The 17,784-nt window shown below is 43.0% G+C and overlaps 1 protein-coding gene across 2 annotated transcripts in view; it reads right to left on the reverse strand.

The window, feature by feature from the left end:
- dennd4a (DENN/MADD domain containing 4A) overlaps positions 1–15,049 on the reverse strand; it is a 25,165-nt gene extending 10,116 nt beyond the window's left edge. Inside the window, exons 1-19 of one of the 2 annotated variants that reach the window (XM_037108570.1) lie at positions 14,850–15,049; positions 9,310–9,641; positions 8,865–9,111; positions 8,702–8,771; positions 8,380–8,549; positions 7,223–7,461; positions 7,032–7,098; positions 6,835–6,893; positions 6,598–6,742; positions 6,281–6,456; positions 5,826–5,926; positions 4,912–5,130; positions 4,356–4,501; positions 3,903–3,923; positions 1,941–2,074; positions 1,487–1,619; positions 928–1,134; positions 701–829; positions 300–444 (exon numbers count right to left, since the gene is read on the reverse strand). In XM_037108570.1, the coding sequence (XP_036964465.1) occupies positions 300–444; positions 701–829; positions 928–1,134; positions 1,487–1,619; positions 1,941–2,074; positions 3,903–3,923; positions 4,356–4,501; positions 4,912–5,130; positions 5,826–5,926; positions 6,281–6,456; positions 6,598–6,742; positions 6,835–6,893; positions 7,032–7,098; positions 7,223–7,461; positions 8,380–8,549; positions 8,702–8,771; positions 8,865–9,111; positions 9,310–9,620 (2,719 nt within the window). In that variant the 5' untranslated portion in view covers positions 9,621–9,641; positions 14,850–15,049. The remainder of the gene's footprint in view (positions 1–299; positions 445–700; positions 830–927; positions 1,135–1,486; positions 1,620–1,940; positions 2,075–3,902; positions 3,924–4,355; positions 4,502–4,911; positions 5,131–5,825; positions 5,927–6,280; positions 6,457–6,597; positions 6,743–6,834; positions 6,894–7,031; positions 7,099–7,222; positions 7,462–8,379; positions 8,550–8,701; positions 8,772–8,864; positions 9,112–9,309; positions 9,642–14,849) is intronic. The other variant, XM_037108572.1, reaches the window with a different exon arrangement.
- Positions 15,050–17,784: the final 2,735 nt, after the last annotated feature.

Here is a 17,784-nt window from a genome sequence, read left to right on the forward strand (position 1 = left end):
TAACGCAATATCAACTTAAGACCTGATTAGCCTGGGCTACAAAACAATGATTACTGCAGTCTTTTAGTTTGTATGCAGGCAGAGTGGGAGCGCATGAGAAACGAATACATGTAAATAATAAACCTAACTTTTTGTGCATTTCGTACAACTTTATAAAAACCTGTTTTTTTTTAACTTGGTTTGTGCAGGGAAACTTTAAAGGCTTTACTTTCTTGACCAGATACAAAATGCAAAGTATCAGTGCAGTGATCAGCCGAACTCAGATATCAATAAAAACTGAGTTAGGACAGCATTCTCACCTGACAGCTGGGGATCTCTGTGCAGAGTCTGCTGTTTTCTCCCCGCTTGCTTGAACTGCAGCACACCGAGGACGACGTTCCTCAGCTTTCCCCACAAAAAGTAGCCTCCTCTGGTAGTGGAGGGCCACGTGCTCTCCAATACCGCCTACAACGACAGACATGAACGGTACGTGTGGTCATTCATTTTTTAAACTTCAAGACTGCTGAATATTGCTGAATATTGGACCATGATTGGCTTCCGAGCAGTTTGCGATGTCACGAATCGTGATCGGAGCCCCGCCCTCTTAAAAATCATATTTTTAGTGATTAAGGCAAAAACAGCCTTCTAGTGTCAACACATATCTGACTTTAGGGAGACTAATCTGTTGAATTTTTGTGCAATATATACAAACAGCACACACCTTGTTGTAGTAACCGTAGGTGATGGCATTCGGTTGGACTCCAGCTTTCTTCATCTCAAACAACACCCTGACAGCCAGGACTGGCTGGCTGTACTGGCCGCACAGCTGCAGCAATACACGATAACACACCTTTGGAGAGAAAACGTAGGCATTTAAAAATCAAAAATGTGCACTGCAACTCATTTTAGCACAAATCTACACTACTGCTAGTCTCGTTCTTTTCCCACCTCGTCTGGAGCCTGCAGCTTCTTGTCCTGCATCTTCCTCAGCACATCGTAAGCCGTGCGCAGAGCCCGCACCTTTGAGTGGCAGGTGCCGACGAACCCCGGCAGGCAGATGAACCACAGGCCGTAGCAGTGCCGCAGCAGACACTTGGACCACATCTGAGGCATAGATGAATAGGTTTTGGCCATCCTTTGAGCTGATTTGATCTCCTGAGATAAAACAGAGCACATGTGGAGATGATTCATCGTCCTTTAGCAACCACATTTGCATTTTGCATTCATATTTACACCCTTATCCATCATTATGTAGAATGAGTGCTGCAGTAAAATGAGCTTAAATTCTTAAATTGCCAGCATAAAAACAAACGAATAGGCACAAAATCTTGCGACAACAACAATTATATGGTTTCAAAGATAGAAAAGGTATAAAAAGACACAGCAATCAGCAGGGAACTTGTGTTTTTTTTTTTTTTTTTTAACAAAAATAGTAAATAATTATTTAGTCCTACGACTTGGTAAGACACAATATTTTCAAGAAAATCTCACTACTCATATGACTGACCTGTTTAGAGCGCCTAAAGATGGCCGTGGGGCTCGCTGGGCTGCTGTGGCGTGAGGCCATGCCTGCTGACGGAGGGCTCGGCCCCTCCAGCGGCTCCAGAAGCTCAGCATTGAGCACAGGGAACCCGGAGTAGCTGCAGGAAAGACACAGACTCACTCAGATACCCTGACACAAACTGAAATAGACACGTAAACACTGGCAAGCCAAGTGACTTGCACAATTGTTTGGCTCCGACACTTTTGGAAGCAGTAGCACAGAATCCAAAAGAGTTACGTCCCGGTTCAAGATGATCACAAAGACCTACAGCAGTGTGTTTAACAATAGAGGCAATTTATGCGAAGTGTGTCCTTCTGGGCTGCATTGTGTCAGTGAGACGCGCTCTTTTCAGAGTAAAAAGAGAGAGAAACAGTCTGTTTTGTATCCGTCGTTTAGAGATTGATCTGCACTGCGGTACCTATAGCACAGAGGATGCTCCTCTCCCTCCGGCAGTGGTGGCAGCTCTGGAGGGTTGACGTAGACCGTGTGCTCACTGCGGTGGGACTCATCCAGTTCGATCAGTCTGGTTTCCTCTGGCCGTTCACTGTCAATCTGGGTTTTCAAGAGAAACACACATTCATCATTGATCTCCCCCTCTCTTCTTCATCTTCCCTTTTAGCTCAACACAAATCCATAAGCGCTAAATGCTGCTTGGAGGCTCACAGTTGTCTGATAACGTACGAGCCCTGAGATCAGATCCGAGGGTCACGGCGGACAGATGCCACTAATGAGTTGTTCTATATCAGAAATATGGCCCGTGTCGCCATTTATCTAAAAGGTTACTGCCGAGGCACTGGCTTGATCCTATGAATCCTCCAAGACTCAATTAATCCCGCCTGCAGTGACCTGGACAAAACTGATGCCATGTTGCTCTGGGGACATGAAACCATTAAACTGTGCAGCGCTGGCAGCAGCGCTTGAACTGAACTGCCACATTTCCCACAGCTCAGCCTGATCTGTTGTATGGAGGAGAGTATATAGTACAAAGCTCCTCTGCCTTTCTACAACAGCAGCAACAGCAGCAGCCTTTGGTTGTTGCGTAGCCCACGTTTGCTTTTATAAGAGAAAAATCACAACTGGATAGCTGTCTGAGAGATCATTAAAAGCCTACAATGCTGATACGCAATCACATGGCTTATCTGAATTGATCAACAGCTTATCTCAGACATGAGCTTCACGAAATTATTATGGCTGAAGCGTTACAGGCTTTGTTCCAGTCAGTCGAGTGAATGATTCAGTCGACTGACTATAACTGACCTATTTGCCCTCGCTTCGGTTTTGCTCAGTGTTTCTAAACTAGCTGCCCTTCCTCTTACACCCGAGAGGCCTTTCTCAATCACGCACTTGTTGTCAACTTCAGCAGCAAAGTGAATCAACACTTCCACTTCTCAATACTGAACCGCAATGACCACTCATAGAGGAGCATGCAGGATGTGTACGTGGCTTCCGAATTGCACAAGTTTGCAAGCAAAGGGAGTTTTTTTGGAGGGGCGGAGGATGTTTTGTCTTTTTTTTTTTGGGCTCGTTACAAAACATGTGTAGGCAGGTTGCGATAATAAAAGCTGTAAAATCCCAGAATGATTGACGCTCTGACTGACAATGAGGGGATTCGCCGCAAAACCTTTTGACAATTAAAAGGAGTACTGTGTAAAACTCAGAACTGTAATATTTACAGTATCAATGAGGTAATAATATGAACTCAGAAATATTTTCCTTCTCCATAACTGAATAAACAAGCTGTTCTCAGCGGAAAATAAAGTCCCCATAACTGGTTGAAGCTGGAAAGGTGGTAAACATAAGTCCGCCAGATATAAACGAAAGAAAACAGTAAAAGATCAGTTTGTTTATTCAGTCGTGAAAACAAAGAGATTTTATCTAGCTTAAATAATAAAGATTTGTCTTTCCTCATTATAATTCCTTCCCTTAAACTACACAATGCACCTTCAAGGATTATCAACTTCCTGTCTTCCTTTCATTCTTCTATATTATATTGCGGGCAGACAGTGCACAGTCATCTCAACGAATGGCAGGCACAAATAATTAATCTCACTGTCTCTCGGAGACTCCTCATCACCTCGGTGTCTCGAGCAGTTCAGCAGAATCCCCCTGTGCGGCTCATTCTAATGGCACCCGGTTCAATAATGCAGATTGCTGACAAAGACTGACAGCTATAATGCACATCGTCGCGTTCAAGACCTTGCGTGCGCAGAGGAGCTCAACTCCCTTTGTCCGTCACTTTGATTTAGTCAGCTCACACACAGAAAACAAAAACACCCTGAGCTCAGTCGGGCTCGAGGAATGACAGAAAACACTTTGATTGGTTCTCATCCTGCGCGAAAAAGAAGGGAAAGTGACTACAACACAACTTCTGGTAGCTTACCTTGCCTCCGGTGGCGAATAGCTACCAGACAGGAGCCGTGATGACAAGCAGAGCAGCAGAAAAGAGAAAAAAAGGCAGAAAATCAGCGAAGAAGAAGAGGACAAAAAAGAAGTGCACTTTTAAAAAGGCTGAAAGAACAGGGGAGAACAGAGTTGTGCTGATGCAAAGAGGCTCAAGAGAGATGTTGAGGTGTTAATTACCCTTTGTTTACTTCTATTAGTCCCTGTTATTTGCTTATTAGCTCCTTCACATTAAACCAAGACCTTAATAGGACGTCTTAATTGAGAGGACAGCTTGTGATTAATCTTCCTCTAAATGCCTCAGCTCTGCTCTTCTTGTGCAAACGGGCGGAGACCTGACTACATCTTGTTATCGCAGTAGGATGATGCAGTTCCTATGATGAATTGTCTCTGACACAGGAAATCTATAATAAAGATTAGCTGCAAACCTCACCTTATCAACGCACTCATCGAAGAAAGCCAGACTGGCGTCCTTATCGCTGACAAACGAGCACTCCTCGATGAAGCGGCTGAACATTTGAGTCTTGGTCATGAGGGAGTAAAACCTCTGGTGGGAGCGATCCCGGCTTTTCAGGAAGCCTGCGAAAAAAAACACATTATGTAATGATAAACACAACAATCGGGCATTAATGGCAGATTATGGAATTCAATATTCACTTATCAAGTCGTTTTACAGCATTTATGGGGTCAACATGCAGACTTCACCAACATTTAGAGGAAATGAACACTGTGGTTTGATAAGTTGTTCTCCGCTGCTCCGATTACATAAGAGCACACAGATGTGCAGGGGACATTGTGCTATTAATCATGGTGGTTTTATCTAACTTGTCATCCAAGCCTAATTTCCACTGAGGCTTAAGCTAAATCACCAGAGTCATTACAGCCATGATCTAGGCCAAACTTTGATGCAGCAGCACTCAGATTTTAACCCCCTGACCCACTGCAGCACTGAAACACGTGGACATGGCAACATCAAGACCGACGCCTACCTTGGTGGTCGAAGAGGGAGCTGGCATCCGTGGTCTTCTCGGAGGGAGCCTGGGTGATGGGCAGCAGGTAGGAGCGGTAGCCTCGCAAGATGGCCGCCATGAAGCGCAGGAAGGCCTCCTGGATCTCCAGCTCCAGAGTGTGGAGGCTCTTCCCGCCGTTGAGCTCGCTGTCAGTTACCGTGTGCTCCATCTGCACATCTTCGCGGTTCAGCTGACCACCTGAGAGCACATGGTGGTAGGTGAGCATGTGGAATAAGCATAAAGGATTATGGACAAGAATGGACGGCTGACAACGCCATATGGACACTGGCATTGCTTAAAAACGTACCCTAAATCACAGTTATAAGCAGTTGTTTTAATCAGGCAATTCATTTCTATATGAATTGTATGTTAAAGGTTCCACTGTCCAAAAGTAGATATAAAATATCATAAAATGTGTGTGATACCAGGAATCAAAAGAGCAAATCAAAGAGTTTCTCTCTGGGCTGGCATTTATGTGGAATCGATGTTTAACCACCACAAAGAAAGAAATCCATGCTAGAAGAGGCAGATATTTCTATTTCTACTGCAGACGGACTTTAATATGCCCTCATGGACATCAGGCTGTAATTTGAGTAAAAGAGAAAAAGCAAGGTTCTGGGAATCACAGTAAATGAGAGTAAATGTAGATGAGGCAGGTTGAGCAGGGGCGGGTACACCTTAAAAACTAAATTACACTTCATCCACAACATCTCCTGGGATGCACTAAATAGGCTATTATGTTTGTATGTATTATTATGTTTTATATAACTGCGCAAGCATCTAATGAGTTTTCCTGTAAGATAGACTGTGCAGGCTGACTCAACAGACTCAAGTAGACAACTAAATTATTCATAAATAACCACACATAAAGTGATGCAGCAGACCGGACTTACCCTCAGTGAGCTGCTGATGGAGCTTATTCAGGGTATTCAGAAGATGTTTGCAGGCTCTCCTGGGCAAGATTTTCCACGTTAGAGCCTTCTTGTCGTCCTTTCTGAAAGCACACCATATGGTTTTCATTACACGGGAGGACAGTCGTGAAACATTGCAAAGAGTTAGAGACGGATTCGCCGACTTCAGCGCTGACAATTTAATCTCTCCGCGAAATAGCTTTTGAATTGATGTGGAAGACAAGCGTTGCTCAAATGTGCTTTTTCGCACAGTCAGAATATTTCACATTCCAGCTGCTATCGTTGCATGAGAGGCTCTCTTGACAGATAACCGATAACCTCGGGAAGAACTTGCATCACTGGACCTATGAAAGCCTAAACCACGAGTTTTGGCTGGACGTCTTAAAGTTGAAGGTGGGCCATCGATCACGGAGCGGTTGCGGTTCGAAGTCACTTACTGGGAGATTGTGTTGGTGTCCAGATCCACGCAGCTGATGTCGGCTGGTGGCACGTAAAGGTCAAAGTATCGGGAGTCAACGCCCACGATGAATGGGCACGGTGCACTGAGCACGCCGGCCAGGGCCAGCGGGCACAGAGGGATGTAGGGACACGGCCAGTGGAATGGGAAGATCATCTGAAAGGGAGGATTACATTTTAACAGCGAACTTCATACACACATTCCTTGGAGGGCACATTTGCCTTTAAAACACACTAAAGACCACACTCTTAAGCGTTATTTTAAGGAAAAGTGGAAAGAAAAGAGTCAAAGACTTACAGATACAAGGGCCTCTGTAACACTGGTGAGCACAGCCGGACGCAAGGAATGCACCAGGATCTTGTGCTCCGTGACAGCCAGCACCAGCAGAGTGGCCGCGTTCTTCGGGCCTAAATTCAGGAGCAGCGTGGAGAGGCTTCCACCACTACAAGACAAATGAATGAAATGGTTCCAGATCACAGCAGCAAATTAGCAAAGTATGTCTCATAATTAAGGATTTTGCTAATGCTTCCCTACCTGAGAGGCAGTGGAGAGGACACAGGCTGGCTCAGCATCAAGCTGTCATGTGGAGACAGCTGTGGAAGGCACACAGGAGCAACGGTGGGAGGATTTAGCTCAGTGTGTTTAAAGACACTCACGTCAATTCAAATAAAGCGAGCGTACAAAACTGAAGTCGTGACTGCACTCATCAAAATGTTACATTCTACGCTCACCTGCACGAGGATGCGTGGCCTCTGAGTGGAGGGGAATGGCACAGTTTGCATGAAGTGAGAGATGTGCCTGTGAGGGAGAAAACATAGCCGCTCAGAAAAGCCGTAAGAGCACCTGTCTGCAAGAATAAAAATAGATACGAATTTTTGAACCGGACCGACTTTGACAAAGTGAATGAAGCTGTTAAACTAACTTTTCAATAGGCAGGGCATGTGGTCCAGAGATGGAGTATCGGTAGAGGAAAGTGAGAAAGCTCCTGAAGGACTGGAAGAAGGGCCAGTGGGAGAGCAGACAGATGCTCTTGTTGCTGTAAACACTCCTGGTCCCGTCGGGTCCGAGATCAGAGCTTGGCAGGCCGAGCTGTGAGCGCTGACGCTCAGACAGGTTCTCCTCGGAGTAAGGCTCATAGAACTGAATGGCTGCTCCATACACCTGCATCACAATAGAACGGTGATGATCAGCATAAATTCATCGAATACACGTACAAGCACGCACGCACACACACACACACACAAAGAAACTTGTTTACATCCTGATGCAAACTTCACAAAGACAGAAACAAGCACAGGCGCAGCAGTCAGAGGTACTTTGAATGAACGTATTCAGGTGAGATGGTGTCGCAGCGCTGCTGGAGAATTATCATCATAATAAATCAACTAAATAATACTCAGTGCTTTGAAGTCGTTCCACCCAAATAAATAAACAAATCATTTCAGGCATGAAGTGCCTCGAGACGAGTCTGCAAAGCAGAGGTTGCAGGGGAAGGAGGAGTGAGTACTGAGGCGTTCAGCATTTAAAAACTTATGCACCAGCCCAAGTGGTGCATGACCTATCCATTATTCAAAAGAGCTGAAAAAATATTTTATGCTGCATTGCTTTCAAAGACTAACAGCGTTTTAGTATTCCAAACGCCGCCTTTAGACCACTTTTGATTCCCGTCAGAGCTTAGAAGTTGATTAAGGTTGTCTGGTATTCTTAGAAATACTACTGCAGTTCATCAACAAACCAATCCATAAGGGATACTAACGCTCGAGAGAGACGGGGAAGATAAAGATGGAGAGGCAGGCTAAAATGGAGCAATCAATGGAGAATTTGTGTATAAAGGGCTAGAAAACTTTGGAGGAACTGCGTAATTAATGATGATGTAAATGAAACTTAGCAGGACTCTGCCAGGAATGCTGTTTTCCTTGGCAAAATCAGTGTGCTTGTTTGTCGGTTTCTGTGGGTGTTTTCACGAGCACAAAAAAGGACCACAGGCAAACTTCCACTTAACAAAAAGATTAGGAAAGAGGAACATGGCTGTGGGTAATTAATTACTAATGTAAGCAACTGTTTTTTTTTTTTTTTTACCTTTTCTCCAGAGGCGCCTGTCAGTACAAATGTAGAAAAAACAGGCAGGGAGTGCTTGGTGTGTGCTGGCCAGCACTCGATCGTTGCCCCCATGGGCAGGCAGAACATTGGCACTGACTCAGGCAGTGGGAAGGACTCGTAGTCCTCCTCCGGGTACCTACACAGCAGACCTGGACACAAATACACACCGCAAAGTCAAACACAGTCGTCATAATGCCATTAAGTTAATTTAGGGGCAGGAATAAAACTGACATTTCCACAATTAGATTACTTGAGCATTCCGAATTAGATTTGGCTCATATTACACATGCTGCTACTTTACCTGCTTTGTATGCAATTGTGTTCGCTTTAGCCAGGGACTTCTTGTAACAAAGGTACACAGAAGATCCCCACTGGAATACGAGAAAAAGAAATCACTGATCAATCACAACCTGCGTTTTTAAGGACAAACCAGAGATCAGACACATCTCCGAGCGCTGTCTCACCATGCTGCTGTTGAGGTTCTTGTCCACCTTGCAGAAGGTGTGAGGGGGCGTCTCGCCCTTGCCGGGGATGATGATGCAGACATCGGTAACAGCCAGCGACGTGTGGGGCTGGCTCTTGGGAGCGCGGCGGTAGGTGATGTAGATGCGCTGGGACGAGGAGCTGCTGATGTTGGCAGGGCGACCTGAGGGCGTGGTCTGGACGATGTGACATCCAGGCTTCAGCTTTTCTTTCCACTCATACAGAATCCTGAAATGCAAGGCAGTGTGAGACTTTTTACATGATCCCGGTGTTAATGATTATTACTGGAGAGCTCTGATAATATATTCATTGAGGAGATGTCAAGGCAGAGAGTATGTTTAAGAGCAGATTATAGTGACCCAAGGCAAAGAAGTGATTAGTGGTGCTGGGTGAGTAAAGGGTCAGAGATTGAGGATTATTGCTTACCCGAGATCTGTCAGTGGAGGCTTATCTCTGCCTCGCTTGAAGCACAGGAAGATCTGCGGGCCCCTGAGGCTGGCTCCATTGAGCTCTGCAGAGAGGCCTGAGGGGGTGCTTTCCACACAGGTGAAGCCTGGGGGTACCTCCTCACCCAGGGAGCGGATCACAACAGCTACATCGGTAATGGGGGCTTTGGGTTTCACAGATTTGGGGCCGGCATCATCAAAGTGGAGCTCCTCCTCCAGAGGCTTGGATGAGTCGGTGAGGCCAGCAACCACAAAGTAGTCGGCTACACGAGGCCCTTTATCCTCCATCATTTCCCATTCCCACAGTGTGGGCTGAAAAGTAGAGAAAGGGACAGAGGGGGAGGGTTTCCATTATGCATTCTGATCATATTGCTGTATGTAACCCATCTTAAAAAAAAGAGGGGAAAATAGGCCTCCTCCATCAGGGAATAACCAGGCTGAGCAGACTTTAAAATCACCCTGTATTAATTGTCTTGCTGCTCCAACTGTTGCATTAAAACCACGCGGCATGTAAAATAGAAATTACCTACATTACAAATGCATACCATACTGAACAAACAACCGAAATATAATGAGAACATCTGGAGGCATTTAGTGCGCATTCCTGTCTGCAAAAACACCATATTTCAACAAGAAATATGGGAGGGCTTACGACCGATGACCTTGCTATATGCCATGACCGATTATGTAAAATGAAACGCATGCCTTTGGAGGAAAAAGATGGAAAAGTACCAGAACAATAAGTGAGCGCTGGGAAAGAGAGGGCGCGGTGTAGTGCAGGAAAAAGCTTTTTGTGAGCTTTTAGCCGAGGTGATATTCTGTGCTCAACGATGTCGAGAAATAGAAAGGAATAGAGGGAGCGCCTCTGTGAGTCAGCTTGTTATAGCTTTATCACAAAGCATGGAGCCCTGGAAACCCTCACAGCGCTGGGCCGGTTTATTGTGCTCAAGCTGAAGAGCCTGCTTTATCTCTCCCTGCAGTTCCTCCACACTCACTAGCAAACTGATAAACAGCCGCCTATTATTTCTCCCACTGGGATATGAAGGAGTTAGCATGAAGATATCTACCCTCCTGTGCATTGGACGTGTCAACTGGTAGGAACCATGGCACACAAGAGGCTGTGACCGTATCTCGCCCACTTAGGACTTTAGCTTTAAAGCTAATAGGTCCGTGTGTGCCGTTGCCCCACGTGGCCGAGTGATGGGACACAAAGCTAAGCACTGCTTACAGGCTTAGGGCGTGAAACTGACCGCTAACATGAGAACGTGGAAAAAGGGAGATAATCTATAGCGGCGAGCAACTGCAGCATTGCCACAGTCACGCTGAGGGATGAGAATGATTCAGCCGCCCGTAGCCAGACAGTTAGAGAACACCAAGATTCAGTTATTCAGCAAATTTCTGATCCAAATATTTTTCCTGTTTCAGGAGCCTTTTTGCTCTGCAAATCAGGTAGATGGATGTTTTTTCATTATGACTCATCATCAGAAGGACAATTCTTGTCTCGCACTGTTTTTCGCCTAAATCTGTTTATGACTATTTATGTCCAACGTTCCCTGATTTGCTGAGGGCTGTTTTGATGGTGGATGTTCGTTCTCTGCAGTGTTGAGCCTTGTGGGTATACCCGATGACTCAACGTGCCAGACATCAAAAAAGTTTTCCGCTTTATTTATATCTCCTTTCAATTTAAATGACAAAATATACATATATATTACAGAAGCACTTGTGAAACCGCTGTTTTTCTTATGTTTCTATGTTCAACCAGGTTTTGTGGTGTACAGTTGATTTCTTAAAAACAAAAAGGGTCCATATTCTGGATCTGATGTGTGCACTGTCACAAGCAATACATCTTTAAAGTTGTTGCTCAAAGGATAAGTTCTCTAAAAAATGTAAATTCAGTCTCATCCTCTTGCTGATGGTGTCAGATGAAGTTTCACAGCCCACAAAACATCTTCGCAGCAAAACAGCATTGCAGCGTGGATGGGTACTTGTTTCAAAAAGGTAACAACCTAAAAACGAAACATACCATGACTCATCTGCGTAATCCAAGTCTGCAGAAGCCCCGAGATCCCAAATTGATTTGAAAATACGTAACTTACACCCTCAATGTGCGGTCAAGCTCCAACATCCAGGATATCAGGATGCTAAGTTAAGCTAATGCTTTTAGTTCAGCAGCCACAGTGAAGATTTCAGCTTTAAAATCTAAATACACCTAGGATCTCAGGACTTTTGCCAGACAAGCTGCATGGAGCCAGTTTATGTTTATGTTTTCTGATGTTTTTTTTTCCCATTTCAAAACCAGCCACTTTTACTTGTTTCAATGCTAGTTTTGCTGCGACGCTCCGGAGACGCTTCATGGACTACGAAACTTCGTCCGACTTTTCATCGTCATGGGGATGAGTAGATAATGAATTTTCATTTTTGGGAGAACTTGTCCTCTAGCTAGTCTCAATTCCATGCAGAAGGTGGAACTTTTGTATTTATACAATTTCTCACCTGATTTGACCGTAAAGGGAGACATAAAATGTTTTATTTCCCATATTAGATGGATTCAATTATTAGATTTTTTGGTCTTTTTCCGTGAAGATTATGTCGGAAAACATGTCATACAAACAAAATCCTTATGTGCTGTATGTGGAATTAAGTGGTCAAGTATCATTTTTGAGGCAGTATACTCTTCACAGTTTGTTAGAGGGTTCCCATCGTTTTTGTAAAAGCCTCCACCAGGCTGTTCATGATGGATGTAAAGTTAAACACAATGGTTTGGAAAAGAGACGTATCGAAAAGGGACATATTTCCATTATAATGCCTGGTTACAATCCAATGTATTGGGCGACTTAAAAGCAAAAGAAAGTTAAAAGCCCCCTACAGCTCGTCTTCTGCCAATCTGCAGAGTACCTGCTCTCAGCGGTACAGAATGCTGCTAAATATACAGCTGATGGTGCGGCAGATGTGTCGTGTAATACTCGGAAGGTTCAGGATTAAATATAGATGTAATCTCCAGCTCCAACTATCACTACATCCACTGCTGCGTCTGTTCCTCCCTCTCAACAGGAAGCAGAGGCCTAAAATTATATCTAATCCTCACCATAGCAACAACATTAAAACTGAAGACCCGACTGGAGACCGAACATTTCTCGCTCTGATGCTCAAATGAGCCAGAAAATCGTTCTTGTTAAATACGAGTTGACTAATGGGCTGCGTCATCATCAAAGATCAATTCTGTGAAGAAAGTCAGCCAAAGAATGACGTCTTTACAACTTCCGTATACAGAGAAATGCCATTTTTTGGGCCTTTTTGTCGTATTGACCTGAAAGTTCTAACAGACTCATCCCACCTCTCAGTGAAAAAAGCTGCAGTTCTTCCCTTTTGTCCAGCAATGTTTTACTTGGTTTTCCATAAGGGACTCGTGCTGTTTTACTAGATGAGAACGGTTCCTACCTTTATAGAGCTGATATTGTTAACATTATTATCAATATTTAGATTAAAACACTTTTTGATTCCAGTAAATTCTTAAGTGTGAATATTTTCTGGTTCCTTTACCCCTCAATCACAGCAAATTGAATGTCTTTGGGTTGTGGTCAAGCAAGACAACAGCAAGTCTTCTTGGACCCTAATTAACATTTTTCTCAATTTTCAGATATTTTATGCACCAAACTAAATATTTTAATCAAGAAAAAAAAATTACCAGATTAAACTACAATGAAAAAAAATCATTAGCAGCCCTATATCCTTGTGTCTTGTGCTTTGTCTGTACACAGTACTGCATCCCTTAGATCGTTTACCCCATCAAATACAGAACGGCCTCTGTTCTGAAAACCTTTGAGGTCTGCGTCAGCGACAGAAGCCTGTAAATAAACCTGACTTGACTTGAAATTTCATTTTCCACATGCCACCTTCTGACTATATCACTTTTGAAGACGACCCTCTGCTCGCTCAAAACTGGAAGTGAGTGACTCACGCCAGAAACTGCAATCTTTTCATTCACCACAGCTTTTTCTTCATAAAAGCAGCACAAATAAGGACACAGCGGATTTCCTCTTCTTTACTTCCCATTTTTCGCGCTCACTATTGTTTTTGTGAGTCACCTCCAACCGTCAGCTTTGCGGAGATGACAAATCATCAGTGATTTCTTAATCACTTGTGCCGTAATGTTCCCAAGATCTTAATTTCACACTCAAGGAACCGCAGACTTCTTTTTTTATTATTTCCCACACGGTCTGAGAACATCACACGTCAAACTCTGCATCTGCTATTGCCCCTGTGCTTCATTTCCAACACTGCAACGTGCCTTTTATTCAAAGATACTGACGTCTTGTTTTTCCACTTTTAGCCCATTTTCTTGGTATTCTGAGAGCTTTCACTAAAATTCTAACTAAAATCAGATGAATGAAAATAGGTCAGCTGATTAAATGCAATGACAAAGTTAAAACAGGGACTTTTCATTTTAAATTGTAATGATTACTTATATCTCACGCCTTTTGATATTTCATGCAAGGAACACTGACACAGGATTTTCAACCTTAAGCCTTTCAGAAATATTAATTGACCCCCTCTCTCTTATGTGAAGTAAAAGCCCTTTGACTTGTGCTTTGAGCATCCCAATGCTGCTGTAATGACGGCCCCAGAGACAGAGGCAGGAGCTGCTGGACAGACAGTCCCAGGCTGTGCAGGGATTAGAGAGGGCTGTATTAACAGCAGGAGGGGCAGCCGGGATGGGCAGTCTGATCTGGGGAGGGAACCACCACAACATTTCACTCAGCATCTGTTCCCTCTTAGCGACGAAAGACAACCCTCACCCTCACCAGCCATTTGCATTCCTTATGTTTGACAGGGAGGGGGGAGAGACCCCGGCGTGTGATGAGGAAATCCACACACACCCAAAAGATAAATAGAGCAGAAAGATGAAGGACAAAATATCCTGAGGTGGGGCAGCAGGGGAAAAAAAACAACAAAAAAACACTGAAACAAATAGGAATGAAACAAAGCCTGCATCTTGTGCAGTTGGCAATATCTGGTTTACCACAAATGTTTTTCTTTTTTTTCTTTTTTTTTTTGCAAAACACAGCTGACCAGAGCGACCAGCAGTGATTCAGAGGGGTTTTCTCTCATGCTCACATCACAAGGAGCCATCTTAAGGAGCATCTACACTGGGTGCAATGGAATAAACCTCCATATGACCTCAATGTAACCAATGGGCGCCCTGTAATTATTACACACAGGACGCTCACTATAAAGCAGTCTATTATTTCTATTATTATTTTTCAATGCACGACAATAAAAAAAAAAACAAAACCTATTTATCGTGTCATGTCGATTAAATCCCGGTGAGACATTCAAAGACTACAATTCAAAAGCATCTGATATGTAACGTAAAACGGCCACCATCACAAATGATATCAAGGTCTTAAAATAATGAAAATAAAATAAACGAAATAAATATGATAAAACACCCCAACTAAAGAGACTGGGTGTGCGAGCGTCATGTGTTATTTAGTCTCAGTAAAAGAAGAATCTACTCACATCACGACGATATGAAGATGATCTGTCGAATATGAAGCAGCGTCGAAGTAGAAACCTCCAGATGTGCGCGGACGAGAATGATCCCTTTTGCTTCGTCTGCAATTTTTTCTCACTCGCTGACTAAATTTGTTTTCATGAAAAAATAATAATTCACAACGGGGCTGGGTGAACCCGAACAGACCGTGTAGTCCCGAGCAGCGCTTTATCCAGACCTGCGCGGCTCACGTGACTGATTACAAACCCCGCTGACGTCACTGATGACACTGCTGGCAGCGGTGACAGACAGCAAACGTCTGAAGCTGTGAGGACACATGTGAGTTAACATGAACAGACCTGACAAATAAAAACCGCAGACACACACACACGGGAGGAAATCAACAAAAGTCAGAAAGTATGTCATGACGTCGATGAGGTAAACTTCCAGCATTCACTCCTGATTTACTGTAAATGTCAAGACTGTGGCCACGAGGAGGAAGACACCATGAGTGCCATCCAGATGAAAACAAACAGTATCATCTACATTTTCATATTAAATTCACACAGCTTCCTGTTCCTGTTGAACTATATCTTTTCCGTTTTGTTATATAAATAGTCAAAAACTAACTAAGAGTTATTAAAAATATCTTAAATATGCATAACATACAATAATTTCTGTCAATAAATGTTCATGTAAAAGTAAAGTATCAGAAGTACTAGTAAAAGTAAATTATACATATATTTACATGTATATGTATACATTACGAGACGACTGAATACTGGATCAGATTTTTAGCATTGTTCTCATGATCAGAATCAGTGTTTTTTTATTATTATTATTCTATTTTGTTTTCATGAAATAATTTGAAAATGTGCTTCTGTAACTAGTAACTCAAGTTGTGACATGAATGAATAAAATAGATAAAGTGAAATGTACAGTTTTTCACTCCAAAACGTAGTCCAGCATAAGTATAAAGTAGCATGTTGAAGTAACAGTACTTAAGTAAATGTACTTAGTTGAAGCACACAGTTAAATTTAATTACATTGAGCCTGAATAATACAACAGCCAGTCTGTAATAAATGCTCAAATAAAACAGCAGGCAAACTGTTGTTTTATAATTGTAGAATGTGAACAAGCTCACATTACTAAGAGCGCCAAATTCCCACAGAAACAGAAATGACACAACTCCAGTGTTATCAAACAAAGCTAAGACATTTAATACATGGAATCATCATGTTATAATACATATTATATCATTTTCAATGTAAATTGTTATTTCTACACTGAAACTAAATCTCAACATGTTTCATCCTCAGTGATCTATGATGCCTTCCACAATCCAGAACAATTACATGTACAAGATTTATTGTGATTAAACATGTATATGTGCATCAGTTACAATAAAGTCTGTTGTTCTCTATCTATAACATGCATTTATTTTTGTCAAACTGAACAGAGTGACCTGAGTGCAGAGCATAAAGAAGTACAACCAGCAGCTGTATCTGACCTAGACTCTGACTGATGTGTGGATGGATGGTAACATCCTTCAAAACAAACATTCAGACTGTCTAATGGTTGGAGAGGCAGGAGTGGGTGCAGTGCAGCCACAGACAGCTCGGCTTATTGCCCTCTGCTGCCCTTGTGTGGTGATTACCAAGACACACAGCTCTGGCGAAATGTACAAATGACCATATTTGAGCTCCGGAAGATCTCTCTCTGCTTAGCTGTGCTCAGTTTTCTCAGTCTTTCTGCTGTGTCATCTTCGCTGTTGTAATCATTTGTTTAAAGGACAAGTTCGCCCGAAAAATACAAAATGTCAGTCTTTTTCTATTCACCTGATGCTGATGAAAAGTCAGGGGAAGTGTTGTGGTCAGCAGCAAAACAGCATTGCCGCATTCACGAGAACAACAGAAGTAGATGTGGATGTTAAGAAAAGCAACTGAACGCCCCCCCAAAACTGTAATCCCTGCATGCAGCTCATCTATCAGTCATGAATTTAAATGTAGGTTTATTGTCCTCCGTTCTGTCAAGATCGCTCAGTAATTATGTTATGATGTAATTTTCAGACCTAACACAATGAGTGAAACACAAAATCACATTCAGCATTGACCTGGTTTTAGGATGAAGTTTTCAGATTGTCTTAAAACAATATTCAGGCTCTCGTGGGTACATTTGAACAAGTTTTCCTCGCTCAGTTGAATCCTTTTGTTTGTGCCAGCAAGTAAAGTGTACTTTCCTGAAGTGCTTTCAGTGTAAGCGATGTGACAAAATCCACAGCCCTCCTGCTGCGCGAAAGTACATTCAAAATTTTAGCTGAGTCCTTGTGTTTTTCCCACTTTGTCTTTCCCCAGACAGTTCCTCTTTGCTGAAGAGGGATAGCAGCAGTGATAGAACTTTTTTTTTAACTGAAAAAGACTTCAACTTTGGAAGACTGTCTCTTAGTGTGTCTAACTTAAACTGCTGAAGCCTCATATTAGATTCAGATAAAGGCTTTAATACCATGAATCCCACTTCACCAACATTAGAAGCAGGCTAACGAGGGATCTCTTAATTTCTTGTGCTTCATGACAAAAAGGAGAAAATGTGAATCTATCCTTTAAAATCTTACCACGGAGGGGAGGAAACGGAGGACAGCAAATATAGGTTCATGTCTAGAGTTTGATTTGCACAAGAGCTCAGCTACAAAATGTGATCAGTGTTGATCATAAAAACATTTACTGGTCAGAGAGGATCAGCACGTTGTCATTGAAATTTTGCCCCCATGTGTCGTGTGAGGCCCTTTTTTGTGTTCACCTGTGTCTTGTTGTCAATCAGCCCTTGTGTGTGAATATAGTCTGCATGCTCCCCGATGTTTTGGTCAGTGTGTCTGTTTCTTCTTCTGTGGTTCACCTAAGCCTTGTTTCAGTGTCCTTCAGTGTCTCCCTATGTTATGTTCCAGGTTTCTGTCCTCTAATGCT

This window comes from Acanthopagrus latus, chromosome 8 (assembly GCF_904848185.1).
Source record: "Acanthopagrus latus isolate v.2019 chromosome 8, fAcaLat1.1, whole genome shotgun sequence".
Lineage (NCBI taxonomy): Eukaryota > Metazoa > Chordata > Actinopteri > Spariformes > Sparidae > Acanthopagrus > Acanthopagrus latus.